At 36.2% G+C, this 17,425-nt stretch overlaps 1 protein-coding gene and 1 pseudogene across 1 annotated transcript in view; both read right to left on the reverse strand.

The window, feature by feature from the left end:
- The window catches only part of Tex11 (testis expressed 11), a 246,191-nt gene that overhangs the window by 154,337 nt on the left and 74,429 nt on the right, over positions 1 to 17,425 (reverse strand). The window contains exons 9-12 of the mRNA XM_052170254.1: positions 10,327 to 10,381; positions 9,127 to 9,222; positions 7,390 to 7,471; positions 3,905 to 3,983 (exon numbers count right to left, since the gene is read on the reverse strand). Of these exons, the coding sequence (XP_052026214.1) occupies positions 3,905 to 3,983; positions 7,390 to 7,471; positions 9,127 to 9,222; positions 10,327 to 10,381 (312 nt within the window). The remainder of the gene's footprint in view (positions 1 to 3,904; positions 3,984 to 7,389; positions 7,472 to 9,126; positions 9,223 to 10,326; positions 10,382 to 17,425) is intronic.
- LOC127675436 (beta-sarcoglycan-like) lies at positions 2,542 to 3,493 on the reverse strand (annotated as a pseudogene).

Genomic DNA, 17,425 nt, shown 5'->3' on the forward strand with positions numbered 1-17,425 from the left:
ATCTTTTGCAATTAGAAAACTACAAAACTTTATGAGATTTCATCTTACTCAGTCATGAATATTTGCTCATAATGTTTGTGAGTTGCTGAGACTTTCCCAGGGAACCTTCTGCTATATAGAGAGGAGAATCAGAGAGTCTTTACTGACCAAGCGGCCCTTAAAGGGGATAAGGAGTCTGCAAAGGAAGAGAATGAGCCAGGCATGATGGTCAAGGGAATCTCGCAGCTCACTAACTAGCAATCAGGCTGCTTCTATGGCTCTAACTAGTAATCAGAACATTTCTGTTTCTGCTGTTCTAACAGCCAGGTGCTTCTTTATTTATACAAGTGTCACCGAACAGAGGCAGATTAATGACTATCCAAGTGGTATAGAATATATGTTTGACTTTTCATTACATGTCCAGGGTTATGAGTTCATTTATAATTAGAAAATACAAAGAGCAGATTATTCTTATTCTTATTAGCCCTATAACTCCAATTTAAAGAATCTAAAGAATGTCACCTCCAGAGCAAACACATTTATTATATGACAGCCTATTTTTAGGCTGGCAATGTTTGTAGTTTGAAAGCACTCCAGACAAAAACAAAATATCTGAACCAGTGTTTTTATGAATAGCAAACATTAATATCTAACTTTTTTTTACTATATGTTTCATCATCTACACTATAAAGTAGGAAAACTTTATTTTAGTTAATCTACCTTACTGAGTTTTATTCCTTCAGGAGTGTACCCTGTATGACCCCCTTATTTTTAAACTACATTTTTAGAGTCCTCTAAGCCTATAATAAAAAGAGACCTTGAATCTGTAAGCTATTCTTCTGGCCAGTTTATCAATTGTCTCTGTTTACCCTGAACCAATTGTACTGTTTGAGTTTGCTCAGAGACAGATACCCTAAGAAGATTCCTGGAGTAATGGCCTCATCTAGCTATGTGCTTATCTGTCCTTAACGATCTCCAGGGCATAAGGAAGACTTCCAAATAGTGGCCAGATAAAGTTAATTTTAGGATTTTCCTAAAAAGTCTCAGACATAATTTTTCTCAGGAAAGAAATAAAATGAATCATAATGTAGAAAGTTCCTAAGAATGCAGCATGCAGAGACCTAAACTCAAAAGTTATAGAAGGACAACAATTGTAGCAATTGGATCAGTTTTGCTGGAACTGCCAAGCAGCAGTGCCTGGCATCATGACTCTTGGAATAGCTGTGCCAGTGGGTATATACCCCTATGCGCCTAATTAGTAGGTACTATGGCTTGCACCCTAAAAGGTTCATTTGTTGATGGCTCAGTCCCCTGAATAGCAGAGTTGAGAAACTGTGCGGACTAGCTTGTCAATTTGACAGAGGCATTCTGGAAGAGAGAGCCTTAGTTAAGATCATGCCTGCACCATTACTGGTCAGTAGGCAAGCTTGTGGTACATTTTCTTGATTAATGATCAATGTGGAAGAGCCTAGCTTACTGTGGGTGGTACCTACACCTAGGCTACAAGAAAGAAAGCAGCCTCAGAAAGCCATGAGGACCAAACCAGTAAACAAAACTCCCCATGGCCTCTGCCTCCAGGTTCCTGCCTTGACTTCCCTGGATGATGAACTACAAGCTTTAAGAAGACCACAGTGTTTTATCACAATGGAAACCCTAAGGAAGACACAGGATGGAACCTGTAAAAAGTAGCATCTATTGGGAGGTACTTAGGTCATTTAGGGATGTACTGTTCGTTCAAGGAAATGATGTTTTCCTAAAAGGAGTTTTGAGAAAAGTAATTAGGAAAGCCTAAAGTGACCCTTCAATCCCTCTCTAGATTTCTGTATTGAGAGATGACTGCTAGTACCCACACACGCTCACATCATTGCAATCCACCATGACATGATACAGTCAAGAGGACCCTCACCAGAACTGAGGTGATGCCAATGCCATAATCTGATCCTGCAAAACTAAACAAACTGTGAGTTAAAGGCACACTTTTTCTTAATAAAGAGTCTGTAACAAGTATTCTGTTATAATAACAAAGAGCTAACTATACTCTAGGTAATATGCTATATGATTAACTAATTGAGGAACTGTTTTCCAAAGCAGATGTTCCATTTCACATTTTAAACAGCAGCATTTAGTATTTATACACATGCTTATCACTATCTGCTATATTATTATTATTATTATTATTATTATTGCCATCCCAGTGGCTGACTTCACATTGCAGTTTTGGTTTGAATTTCCCTGATGGCTAATGATATTTGCATCTTTTCAAGTGGTTATTCCACCTGGATTCTGATGATGCTAAAGTTTGACAACCAGTAAAATGTCTCTAAAAACATTAAAAGACTCTTTAGACATTAATGATCCCATGAAAATAAATCCGAAGAACATATAAGCTGTAAAACAACACCTCATTTCTTCCTGCTTTTGTTACTCTGGTATGCAGGTTATATGTAGCTTAACTTGTGTGTGTTTTTTTCTAAAAGACTAATTTTGATTTTATTAATTTCTCATGTCATTTAAAGATTAGTGCAACTTAAGGCATATCAGAATCTAGGCACTCAAAAGCCTTTAAATATGGAGAGTACATAACAGATACAGTAGTTCTCCCCAATTAACATAACTACAAGTTATCCCAAATTCTGTAAAACTGTGATTCACATATGTTCTTAAAAAGATCAAGCTGAGACATGAACATATTGACCCATGGGAATGATCTTCTAGAGTGTTTGGACACCGGCTATCTGGGACATCCCCCCCTCCCACCAACTGGTCGATGCTGAAGGAACTGAGCAGAAAAACTGGATTGCCTATCACAGTTCCACTGAGGATGATGCTGTTTTCAACTTTGATATGTAAATCACTGGTAGCTCAACTAGTACTCCTTTCAGTGACCGTTTCTGAACATTTAAACTTTTCACTCCATGTGGCAGATGAAATAAACTCCTAAGTCTCAAGAGTCTGTGCTGAATAAAGTATTTTGTGTCCTTAGGTAGAAGAACTACATGACAAAGATTTTGTTTTTTTCTACACTCAGCTTTGTTGTCCCTTGCTTGCTGAAAATGAATGACACGGTTGTTGCCAGTAATGACCAGGTTTTCATTCAGCCTTCCTCCTACTGTGCTCTTATAAAAAGGACGAATGACAGCTATGTCAGACACTTGCTTGAAGCAAAGCAGATCACTTTCATGAAACTCAATGCTGTCAACAGACATTTGGCTCAATGTGAATCATAGCTCAGATGACAAGCATTATGAGTAGATTGCTGTCAATCAAGATAAAAAAGGAGGATAACTTGTTCATTCTCTCTCCCATTCAGGTGTTATGGAGAACTTCATCAATAGGAATATACAGCTCTAAGGTCACCATTGGGCTCATTGTTAACATTGCTTCACTCCACAGCCTTCTTCTGCATGGATTTCTTCACTGGCCCATTGTAACTGCGGTTCTACAGAACTACCCCCATAGCTGCAGCTGCCTCCCTCTTGGCCCAGCGCCTTAAACTCTTAGTTTACAAAACCATTGAAGGGGTTTTCTTCTTTCCTTTTAAAAACATAGTATTAACTTCAAAAATAATTTTACTATTTTTTAAGTGACTTGGAAAGCAGTACTATACAGATCAGTACAATGATATTATATTTTGTAAGGATGAAGACAAGGGATGGAGAGATGGCTCAGTGGTTAAGAGCCCTGGCTGCCCTTCCAGAGGTCCTAAGTTCAAATCCCAGCAACCACATGGTGGCTTACAACCATCCATAATAAGATCTGATGCCCTTTTCTGGGGTGTCTGAAGACAGCTACAGTGTATTTACATATAATAAATAAATAAATCTTTTTTAAAAAGAATGAACACGAATATATAAAGACTCAATGTGTTCATAAAAATCATAGAGAAAAGTTATTCATCACAGAAAGAAAAAATAATTTTCCATACCTTTTATTATCTATCAGGAACTGAATAACACTCAGACAGAACTCCAAAGGCATAGCAAGATACAACATTTCCTTAGCAGCTAACAAAGAAAAACATATTAGTTAGTTAATCATAATAACAAAGTAAAAAGAATAAAAGTGAGTAAAACATATCAACTTTATTTATAAAAAGTTTAGCAATTTTCAATAATTTTTTGGTTCAAAATACCCATATTAAAATTTGCCATATACCACATTTTATCTAGTACTTCACCAAAATCTTTTAATAATGCATTAATACCCAATACTAGAAAGGGCAGTGACATGGACATCTTTATATGGACTACAAGGTAACTTAGTGCAAACTTTCTGAAATCAACCTAGCAATATCCTATGCTAAGAATATCTGATTAAGAGTTTGAAATCTAAAGTCAGATATAAATGATACCAGTTGCCACCTGTATAACCATAGGCAGGTTATTTCATTTTTCTGTACCTTAGTTTGTCACATGTAAAGTAATAACTATACTACAGATTTATTTATGCTATCAAGAGGATTCCATGAGATAATATATGGAGATTATATAGCAGTGTATAATCATTGTTATATAGCACTTACTAAACATTGAATAAATGACAACTCCTATTGCTGCTATTCCCTTTCTTCTGAAATTATATTTCTGAAAATCCATATATAGAGAAAAGTTTCTGAAAAAAAGATATTTTAAAGAGTTTATAGTATAAAATAGGAAGGAACCATCATGAAATGTCTACTATAAACTATCATGTAAATGTTTAAAATGTTTCTGGGTATTAAATAAGATGGAACAATGACTTTAGACTAACATAAAAAATGGTTAAGACTACTAGTAAGTGCAACATTTAAAACCAAATTTATATGTAATATTAATTCTGTAAACACACACAAAATAAACTAAGAAAATACTAAGCCAGGTGGTGGTGGCACACACCTTTAATCCCAGCACGTGGGAGGCAGAGGCAGGCGGATTTCTGAGTTTGAGGCCAGCCTGGTCTACAGAGTGAGTTCCAGAACAGCCAGGGCTTACACAGAGAAACCCTGTCTCAAAAAAATGAAACAAACAAACAAAAAAAAGGAAAGAAAAAGAAAATACTAACAATACATCATCAACTTGCTAAAATATTATGTATAAATTTAATGATTAATTTGGCAAATGTTTAATGGTATATTCTCTAAATTATTCACTATATTTGTACTTGGAATCGAGCACTAAACAAAATATACAATAGGCCTTGCTAACAAGATTATATTCTAGGGCAGTATTTTCTCAACCTTCCTAATGCTGCAACCTCTTAATACAGTTCCTCATGCTGTAGTGAACCCCCAACTATTACTTTTGTTGCTACCTCATAACTGAAGTTTTGCTGCTGTTATGAATCATAACATAAGTATATGATATGTGATCCTGTGAAAGAGTCATTTGACCCACAGGTTAAAAACCACACTTCTAGGGGATGGTAGGGACAATGATATATCTTCAGTATCTTCCAAATTTTTCTCTGATGAGTTTGTGATATCTTTTCCTGATAAAAGGTTGTCTACTTTAATTTTTTGCCAGGTATGTTGGCACATACTTTAATCCCAGCACTTGGCTGGGTTGGCTGGGACTCTATGAGTTCAAAGCCAGCCTGGTCTACATAGCAAGTTCCAAGACAGCCAAGGCTATAAAGTGAGACCTTGTCTCAAAAAAGGGTCTTTTGAACCTTTTGTGCAATAGGGCAAAACCAGAATGGGGAAGTGGGAAGGGGTGGGTGGGAGGACAGGGGGAGAAAAGGGGACTTATGGGACTTTCGGGGAGTGAGGGGCTAGAAAAGGGGAAATCATTTGAAATGTAAATAAAAAAATATATCAAATTAAAAAAAAGAAAAAATATGAGTAAAAGTCAAATGCCCCCAAATATGCTAATAATTCTAACAGGAAAATACTTTTGTAAAGAAATGAACAGGCTCCAGCTAGGGATATAGCCAATAGGGACATAGCTGAGGAGAATAGAACTTGCCTAGCATGCACAGTCCCCAGCAGTGCAAAATTGAATGAATACATTATAAAATTATTTCCTCAACATGATAGAATAAAATGGTTATTATTTTAATAGAAAGCCTTAAATTTATGGAAGTCTCATAATTTATAACGATTTCACAAAAAAACTAAGCTCTGCTTCTAATAATGAATTTAGATAGGCATTGTGATGAGGAATTCTAATCCAAAACTAATCAACTTCAAGCTTAGTAATTCAATAATATGTCTTACTTTTATACACAGTGTTAATTCAAGTAAGTGTATTAACTTCCTTAGCTTTCTAATGTAAGGAAAGTGGGGTTGTCATTCTGGTTCTTAGTGGGTTTCAGCCTGTATATGTGAAGGTGACATAGAATCCTCTCTACATTTCAGTTTCTGAGGTCTTTTGATTCACTAAATTTCTAGAGCTCATGGAAAAATTCAGCAATATTAAATTAGCACAAAACTTAGGGCTACTTCCAAATTTAATTACTGTCCTAATTATTTAAAAATAATTTATTATATAACCAATAATTATACTAACACAAAATTTTAAATAGTACAAAAAACTCTTAAAGATAAATAATACTAAATAAATTAATAATTAAATAAATTATTAAAATAGTTATTGAAGGTGACTAAAATATTCAGTCATGGTTGATCTACAACCCTGAAATTTTGGAAATGGAAGCAAGAGAGTCAGGAGTTCACATCCATCTTCAGCCACTTACTAAATTCAAGGACAGCCTAAGCAATATGGGATATATGTGATAAATGCTTTACATACATTTTCTCATAGAATTTTCAAACAAGATGAGATATGTATTATTATTACTATTATTATCATTATTATTATTGCATCTCTCTTGAAAATAAACTGAAACACAAAAATTAAGGCACTTGCCAAATGACACACAGCTATATATCTGTATATTTATTTCCTTGTATATTCTACACCCTTAATCATAATTGAACAAGTAACAATGTTTGTACAAGTAATTATTTAAAAGTGCATCATCAAATAGTTTTATTCAATGGATAGTTTTTCTCTTTCGGCCACTGTGGAGGAGGCCAAGAATCTCAGCAGAGAACACAGATTTAATTGTTCTCCATGGTACTTCCTCAACCCCCATGCCCATCTCTAAGTCCCTCAATAAACTAGCCATCCTTTCCCCACTACCCCTCTAAAACAAGAATCCTTTGTTCATGGTCATAGAACATTTCATAAAAGTTGAGCAGCTGTAATTCTCTGCTAAGCTAAAAGAAGCTGATTTCTTTGATTCAGTTTCTTTTTATAAGCACCTTTTAATTTTGCCCCTATTCTTGCTTCTTTCTTGCTTCCAGTTGATAATTCCTTTTCTACTGATCAGTTTTCTCCTCAACCACCACCAAATTATACCTACTGTTAGTAAATTACAAAATTACTTTGTCTGATATTTCAAAATCCTCTTTACACAGAGAAGTTCTACCTTCAAGGAGTTCGTCATTCCACGCTTTGCCTTTCATGAGGATCCTCATCTTTAAGAAAAGACCAGCTGGATCTAAATGTTCCTATTTCAAACAAAGAAATCACAATGATATTATAACTCTGGAATGTAAAATCCAATTTTCAAGTAATTGCCTGTTTTGTTCAACGTTTGCATGATGACTCAGAATCAAAGGAAATCGAAATTATAAAACATCATATAAATCATATAATAATATCTGTTCTATTTCCCACGGCTATTTTTTGACACTTTATTCAATCTCAATAAAATAATACAAGGAAAGAAACATGAAAAAATATTTCCATGGACTAGCAAACATTTAATGGCAATGTAACTATTTAAGTGGCAAATCTCACACCATACTCTAAGGAAAATCTTAAACATCAGTTAGACTTATTTTCTATAGAATTTCTCCCTTCCCTTTCCTCTTTCCAAAACCTCCTATATACACCTCCTTGCTTTCTTTAAAATGTATGGCTTCTTTTTCATTAATTGTTGTTATATAAATATATATGCAATTGTATAATGTTCCTTGTACGTATATTTAATAAGCATCCTTTTGAAACAATGTTAAAAAACACAAAATGTTATTATGAGTTCTTAGTACATAGCTTTTATGTCTACCACTAATAACAATGTCGTTTAAGTGATATTTCCAAGTTATTGCTAGCTATTCCTAAGGCAACTGTAGGGAGTGGAAGCTGTTTTAAAAAATGGGGCATGGGTTCATAGAACTCTTCCCTCTGCACTGACAATCAGCTTCTTTATAAACACTGGATCCATACTCTGTAACTACTTGTAGCTACTCATTATATGATAACTTAAGAATGAAAATTTAAAGAAAGCAAACACCAATGTGTGTATATATGAAACAAATACAGAGAATAATCTAAAATAGTCAACTTTAATTCTGATTTACACTGTGTTTAGATTTCTAGTGCTGTATCTTTCCACTCTGCTTCCTATGAAGTTCAGGCTAACTTAAGACTTCATATGGTCACATTATCTGATTTCCCACAACTTCAAAAATAGTGTAAACATTTTTCTAGTGTGACATATACCATGTACATACACATACCCACAACCAAGTATATAAAGCATGTATGAATAGTTTATAGTACTATAATTTGGATCTGAAATGTCAAACAAAAGCCCACGCATTAGAGTGTTCCCCAGCCTATAGGACTATTTAGAGGAGATGAGCCTTTAAGAGGAAAGGGGGAGACCAATACTACTGAAGGACATGCTAAGACTTTGGTGCCTCTAACACATGCTCTGTCGCTCTTCTTCATGCTCTCCCTTGTTCCTTCTCTCCTTCTCCCTTGTTTGGCTTCCCAAGTGCTTCCACTATGATGTACTACCCTGTCACCTGCCCAAAAGCAAGAAGCTGAGTGCCCTTAGATGGAAACCCCTTCACCGATAGGACTCATCCAACTTTTCCTCCTTAGGTTGATTATCTCAGGAAGGCTTGTCCAACCTATACTCGATGGGTTACAACTAACTTGCATGTAGCTGAGGACAGCTATGAATGCGGCTCACAGCAAAATTGTAAACTGACCTAAAATATTTTACTTTATCTTTATGTACTAGAAAGAGTGTAACAATCTGTTGTGTTTTTTTAAAGAGGCATACTAAAGTAAATGTCTAAACTGGATTTCAAACTATGAATTGAAACTTGTGAGAATTTTAAGTTAATATTTAAAAGCAAATGTCTCATACCTTGTTTGCAAGGAGTATAGCGATGAGGGCCTTGTTACAATAGTCTTCATCTTCACAATTCAAATAAATAGTGGCTAGTAACCGCAGAGCTTTAGCCTGTAACAAACAACGGAGGAAGCCTCTAGCTAAGGAACAAACTACAGCACAACAGCTAGCTAACACAATGGTGGGATCATCTCAAACAGAACTTATCTTTTTAATTTTAATTTTTATTATATTCAACACAATATATATTTTTATACCAATCATAAAAATGATGGACATGGTATTAAATGAACATAAAAAGATAAAGTCTTTTTCTTTTTTTGTTTATTTGTTTTGTTTGGTTTTTACTAGAGCTTAAAATCTTGGCTCTTACTGTGGTACAAACCAAAAATAAGAACAATTTTTAGACATCAGAGTTCATTGTGATAACGCTTTACTTCAGAGTTCCTGCATGCCTGGGTTCTGCTGGCTCCCTTACTCACAGTGTTGGGACAGATGTTGTATCCTCCTCCCCTCTGATCCTATTAGCCTGGGTGTGTTAGAGTGCCTGGCAGTGGAGCTTCTTCTCAACTTATCATTTTGTAATAGTACTGTCTGTATACAACCATATATTCTCAAAATATGACTTATTGTGCTAGTTTATACCAAACATTATCTAAGAAATGATAATATTGTTTATGCTTGTGCCTTGTTTATATTTAATATAACTGTGTTCAAATAATTATTTTCCTTCTCTTTTTGTGTTTTTGTTTTGTTTTGTTTGGTGGTAGTAGTGGTTTTTGTTTGTTTCTTTGGGGTGTTTGCTTGTTTGTTTGTTTAGATTTTTATATAGTTTCTAAGACAAGGTCTCACACTATAGTTCCTGCTATCCTAGAACTCTCCAGGAACTTCTTGGGTGCAAATACCACTGTGCCCAGCTTAATAAAATATATTTTCTTTATAGCATCTTACTATCAAAAGTATTTTATCATCCCCAATTTAAAATTTAAATCAGCTGCATTTCAAAATGAGTGAAGTTATCATTTAAGTAAGTTAACGACTCCAGCCAGGACAACTACATTGCTATATAAATTTTATGGAAATTTATGCACTAAAATGTTAAATAATGTACCCAATAGATAGTCTATTCACTAATAAGGGGGCATCTAGCATAACTTTATAATAGCATAAACTGTATTTTATTATTCTATTTCTCTAATATTAAATGATACTTACCAGCATTTGTGGTTCAACAGAATCCATATCCATCTTTCCAATTTCATAGCTTTGGCTAGCATTAAAAAAGAAAAATATGCATGTAAACATACATTCACACTAAGGATTATTTATTGCTAAGAAGATATGGTATAATAATACTTTATTTTAATTTTTTCTATTTTGAACACCAACAGATTACTCACTAACACATAAAAGTCATTTTTATAAAGCAATAGTTTGTAACTAGAAAACAACAGTTTCCTCAGGAGCTAACCAACAAATCAACATTTTTTCAAGTTTTTATATTTTTATTTGAAAGATACATATTATCAGATGAAGTGAATGCCCTTCTACACATATAAAAAGAGCAAATGAATCTAATTAATACATGAGTTACCTCAAATTCTTACCATTTTAATGAGGAAAATTCAAAATCTTATTTTCTAGATGTTTTAAAATATATGACTAATTATTACTTTAGTTACCTAAATATAGTATAAAAAACCCAGAACTTGATCAGAGTATGCAAATATATTTTTGTACATGTCAAGCAATTCTTCTGTATATCTTTCCCAGTCTCTGATAAACACTATTGTACTCTCAAATGCTTTGTGACAAATCAACATTTTAATTATAGTCATTTATTTAGATAAATGTGTCCAAGTTAGTTTTCTTGTCAAGTTAATACAAGTTAGTTCTTTGAAAAGAGGGAACCTCAATTTAGAAAATGTCCCCCAGCAAATTGGCTGTGGACAAGACTGTGAGGCATTTTCTTGATTAATGATTTATGCAAGAGGGCCCAGCACACTGGGAGTGGTGTCAGTCCTAGGCAAGTGGTCCTGGAATATGTAATAAAGGAAGCTGAACAAGTAAGTCATGAGGAGCAAGCCACTAAATGACATTGCTTCATGGCTTCAGCTTAAGTTCTTGCCTGCAGGTTCCTGCATTGAGCTCCTGCCCTGGCTTCCTTCTGTGATAGAATGTGACCTAAGAGTTCTAAGAAAAAAATCCTCTCCTCCCCAGGTTGCTTTTAATCATGGTGTCTTATCACAGCAAAAGAAACCCACTAAGGTGCGCACATGCGCGCGCGCGCACACATACACACACACACACACATATGCTTTTACTTAACAAATTTTGAGGTGACAAATTATAAATTATATATATATATATATATATATATTCAAGTACTATTTTTACAGGAACAAATACATTGAGTATCATAATATACTCTAGTAAACCACTAGCAGCTGAGTGAACCAAAAAAGGGGTAGCTTCTAATATACCCTAGATTTATATTCAGAATGAATAAAGTGATTAGGAACAAAGAAATTCAGCTTTTGGTTCTCTTTATTTCTAACAAATTATATTCCATATGGGGCACCCTGATAACATATATAATATGCTAATAAGTCTCAGACTTTTAATCTGAAAGTCAAAAACACAAAGATTATTCAACCATAAAATTTGTATTCCAAAAAAGTATGCCAATATGTAATAGCTAATTGAACAAAACTGAAAATGGTCTTGAGGATTACTATTGCTGTGATGAATCACCATGACCAAAATCAATTGCAAAGGAAAGGTGTTATTTCACTCACTGTTACATATAATGGTTCATCACCAAAACAGGGAGGGCAGAAACTTCAAGCAGGGCAGAAATCTGAAGGTAAGAGCTAATGCAGAGGTTACAGAGAGGTGTTGCTTACTGCCTTGCTCATCATAGCTTCAGCAACCTGCTTTCTTATAGAAACCAGGATCACCATCCCAGGAAAGGCACCACATACCTGGACCCTCTGACATCAATCATTAAGAAAATGATCTTCACTTTGGTCTTCCTTCTTCTTAAGCTTCATATGGTCTGTGTATTTTATTGGGAGTATTCCATGCTTTTAGGTTAATATCCACTTATCAGTGAGTGCATACCATGTGTGTTCTTTTGTGACTGGTTTACCTCACTCAGGTTATTTTCTAGTTACATCCATTTACCTAAGAATTTCATGAAGTCTTTGTTTTGATAGCCAAAATACCCAACAAAGGGGAGATAGAACCTGTAGAGACCACCTCCAGTTGATAGGCATGGCCCCAATTTGAGGGATGGGGCCACAAACCATTCTCAAAATTTTTAACCCAAAACGTTATTTAATCTCAAAACATTCCTGTCCAAAGGAAAGACAGAGACAAAAAAAATGGAACAGAGACTAAAGGAAAGACCATCCAGAGACCACCCCACCCTGGGATCCATCCCATCTGCAGACAACAACCCCACACACTATTGCTGATGCCAAGCCAAGAAGCACTTGTTGATAGGAGCCTGGTAATGCTGTTCCCTGAGAGGTTCTACCAGCACCTGACCAATACAGATGCAGATACTCACAGACATCAGACTGGGCCTGGGGACCCCAGTGGAGAAATTAGGGCAAAGACTGAAGTAGCTGAAGGAGTTTGCAACCCCATAGGAAGAACAATTTCTACCAACCAGACCTACCAGAGCTCACAAGGACTAAACCACCAACCAAAGAGTACACATGGAGGGACCCATGTCTCTAGCCAGATGTCTCTAGCCGCATATGTAGCAGAGGATGGCCTGGGAGGAGAGGCCTATGGTACAGTGGAGGTTTGATGCCCCAGTGTAGGGGGATGCCAGAACGGTGAGGCAAGAGTGGGTGAATAGGTGGAGGAGCACCCACATAGAGGCAAAGGGGAGGGAGTGAGATGGTGGATGATATGGGGTGTTTGTGGAGGGGTAACCAGGAAGGAGGATATCATTTGAAAAGTAAACAAATAAAATGATTAATAAAAATAAAACTTCAAACAGTAAAATAAAAATAAACATATCATCTTTGTGGTGGCTTGAATGAGAATGTTCCCCCATAGACTCACCCATGTTTGAAAATGTTGAAACTCCCTTGGTAGTGGAGTTTCTCAGAAGGATTAGGAGGTGTAGCACCATTGGAGGAAAAGTGTCACTGGGGATGGGCTTTGGGATTTCAGGAGCCCAGGCCATTCCAAGTTATACCCCTACTTGTAGATAAAGATGTTCAGTTACCACAGCACCATACCTGCCTGCCTGCTGCCATGCCTTTCACCATAATGGCCACAGACTCTATTCCCCTGAAACTGAGAGACCTAAACTATTATATACTATAAACTATTTCTACTATGTTGCCTTGATCATAGTGTCTCTTCAGAGCAATAGAAAAGTGACTAAGAAACTTTATAATTTTATGAGGTCCCATTTGTCAATTCTTGATCTTAAAGCATAAGCTATTGGTGTTCTGTTCAGGAACTTTTCCCCTGTGCCCATGTCCTCAAGGGTTTTCCCCTCTTTCTTTTAAACGGCAACCAACAAATTGGGAAAAGATTTTCACCAACCCTACATCTGATAGAGGGCTAATATCCAATATATACAAAGAACTCAAGAAGTTAGACCCCAGGGAACCAAATAACCCTATTAAAAAATGGGGTATAGACCTAAACAAAGAATTTTCACCTGAAGAAATTCAGATGGCTGAGAAGCACCTTAAGAAATGCTCAACATCATTAGTCATTAAGGAAATGCAAATCAAAACAACCCTGAGATTTCACCTCACACCAGTCAGAATAGCTAAGGTCAAAAACTCAGGAGACAGCAGGTGTTGGCAAGGATGTGGAGAAAGAGGAACACTCCTCCACTGCTGGTGGGATTGCAAGATGGTACAACTACCTTGGAAATCAGTCTGGTGGTTCCTCAGAAAACTGGACATGACACTTCCAGAGGACCCTGCTATACCTCTCCTGGGCATATACCCAAAGGATTCCCCAGCATGTAATAAAGACACATGCTCTATTATGTTCATAGCAGCCTTACTTATAATAGCCAGAAGCTGGAAAGAACCCAGAAGTCCCTCAATGGAGGAATGGATACAGAAAATGTGGTATATTTACACAACGGAATACGACTCAGCAATTAAAAACAATGAATTCACGAAATTTTTAGGCAAATGGTTGGATCTGGAAAATATCATCCTAAGTGAGATAACCCAATCACAAAAGAATACACATGGAATGCAATCTCTGATAAGTGGATTATTAATTAGCCCAGAAGCTTTGAATACCCAAGGCACAATCAGCATAACAAATGACTCCCATGAAGAAGTAAGAAGAGGGTCCTGATCCTGGAAAGGCTTGATCTAGCATTGGAGGGGAGTATCAGGACAGAGAAAAAGGAGACAGGTGATTGGAGATTGGGTGGAGAGAAGAAGGTTTATGGGACATATGGGGAGGGGGGAACTGGGAAAGGGGAAATCATTTGGAATGTAAACAAAGAGTATAGAAAATAAAAATTAATAAAAATAATAGTAATAATAACAATAACAATAATAAAAAGAAAAGTGACTAAGACAGAAGTTGGTACTAAGGAGTGGGCTATTTCTGTGACAGGCCTGATTATGGTGTTTTGTGGAGGAATGTGAAAGATTTTGAGACTTTGGCCTAGGAAAATACTGTCAGCAAGGCTTAATGGACAATACTGATAAAAGCTTGGCACACTGTAGTGCCGAGAACAATTTGGACTGTGCAGAACCAGCTGAAGAGGTTCCAGGGGGAAAGAATGTTAGCAACTGAGCTAAAGAACATTCTTGAGCTATTCTGTTATTTTCCTACATTCTTACCAACATTTATTACCCCTCCTATTGTTCACTTGCTTGATTGTTTTATGTTAGCCACTTTTACTGGGATAAGATGGAATCTCAGAGTACTTGTAATTCTCATTTCCCTGATGGAAACGTATACTAAACACTAAGAATGTTGGCTACACGTATGTTTTTCTTTTAGAAACTCAGTTAATTTCATGGGCTAACTTAATAGTTAGCATTTTTTTATTGTTTGAATTCTTTATGTATTCTAGATGTTTACCTTTTTCAGATAAATAGCAAAGATATTTTCATATTCTGTAGTCTAACTTTTCCTCTGATGATAATTTCTTTTGTTATGAGGAATTTTTAAATTATAGGCATCTTTCATATATTTGCATCCGGATGCAGGCTTCCCTACATTCACTCTACTAGTGTCTGGCTCTAAGTTAAAGCTGTGGAGTCACTTTTAATTTATTTTCTGTGCAAGAAGATAGACATGAATCTCATCTCATTATTGTGAGTTAGTGCCAGTTTTTGCAAGTACAATTTACTGATAAGCTTTATTGCCCAGTGTATATTTCTTACATCTCTGTTACAATTTAGGTGTACCTGCCCATGCATTTGCCTCTCCGTCCTCTATGGCAGTGGTTCTCAACCTTCCTAATGTTGCAACAACCCTTTAGTACAGTTCCTCATGTTGTGGTAACCTTGACAATAAAATTGTTTTTGTTACTATTTCATAATTGTAATTTTGCTACTGTTGTGAATCACAATGTAAATATCTGTTTTCCAATGGTCTCCTGTTAAAGGGTCATCTGATCCCCCCAAAACGTCATGGCCCACAGGGTGAGTAAACACTGTTCTATTGCACTCTATTGATCTACATATTTAATTTAGTTCCAGTATTATTTTGGGGTTTTGATTTTTGTTTTTTATTTTGTGTTGTTTTTCAAGATAGGGTTTCTCTGTGTAGCCCTGGCTGTCCTAGAACTCACTTTGTAAACCAAGCTGGCCTCAAACTCAGAAATCAGCCTGCCTCTGCCTCCCAAGTGCTGGGATTACAGGTGTGCGCCACCACCGCCCTGCTCCAGTATTATTTTTGTCACTACAGATTCCCAAGATTAAGTTCCCAGATACCTTATATACCCCATATCCATGCACAAAACAGTCCCCCATTCTCAGTATATTTGGTGGAATGGGACCATTGCTGTCATTGATGGTCCTACATTTACATTCTTTAATCACATAAATACCATCGATTGGCATGAGATTTCATTCTTGCCATTGCTCATTGCATGGATTTGTACATGTATCTGCTTCTATGATATTATAAATTGTATGTAATATTAAAAAAGAAAATTGCCTTTAGGCTTGCCTACAGACCAATTTCTGGAGACATTTTCTTTTTTTTCAAGATAAGGTTTCTCCATGTAGCTCTGGCTGTCCTTGTATTCACTCTGTAGACTAGGCTGGCCTCAAATTCACAAAGATCCACCCACCTCCGACATCTGAGTGCTAGATTAAAGGTATAAGTTGATATAAAACTATCTAGCACAAATACAATATTGTTACTGGAAGTTTATGGCACAAAACCTGGGTATTAATAGCCCAAACAAACTAGCTCACACATACCCTGTCAATATGCCAATGAAAGGCCAAGAAAGGAAATTATTTTGCATGGACACATTGGAAAGAACAACAAATATAGTCCAGTGATCTCCACCTCTATCTTTGATGTTTATGTTTAAATAGAAGGCAAGAACTGTCATAGTTAAGGTGTGTCACACACACCCCATCATTGACCTATCATTGTCTCAAATCCAGTCTTTCTTATGAGACAGTTTGATAAGTCATCAGATCTTCATGAAATCTTTTCATAAAGGCAAGTTCCTCCTCTAGGTGACACCAAGCTTCAGCCTTTTCCTTCCAGAATGAGACTCCTGGCAAAAATTTCAAGATTAGGAAGAAATCATTGTTTGATTCATTTGATAGTTAAATAAAAAGAAAAAAAAAGTCTCTTTAGAATATCTTCACTCCAGCCAGTGGTTCCAATATTTTGAAATATAAGATGTTTTTAAATAAACAAATCCAAGACCAGAAGTGCACACACATGACTGTAATTTAGCACTTGGAAGATGGAGTCAGGAGAGTAAGGAGATAAAGGACAGTTTCAGATACATGAGCCCCTGGCTCAGCAACACAAAACTAGACTACACAGTGAATTCAAGGCCAGCTTGGCCTAAATAATGAGACCTTGTCCTAAAAGGGGAAAGGCCATATGTGCCAATACATGCCTGTAATCCCAGTATTTAGTAAGCAAAAGTGAGAGGGTGGTAAGTTCAAGATCAACCTGGGGTATAGTTAGATTTCACCTAAAAAGGGGGTCTACCTGGGACATAGCTAACAGAGGTGAGCTGCATGCTGTCCCCTGACCTCCATCTTCTGGCCCAAGGTTCTCCTTGCTTCCCCAAGGAAGCCTGTGGGGCCCCAGGAACATCCAG

The sequence above is a fragment of the Apodemus sylvaticus genome, chromosome X (assembly GCF_947179515.1).
Source record: "Apodemus sylvaticus chromosome X, mApoSyl1.1, whole genome shotgun sequence".
In the NCBI taxonomy this organism is placed as follows: Eukaryota; Metazoa; Chordata; class Mammalia; order Rodentia; family Muridae; genus Apodemus; species Apodemus sylvaticus.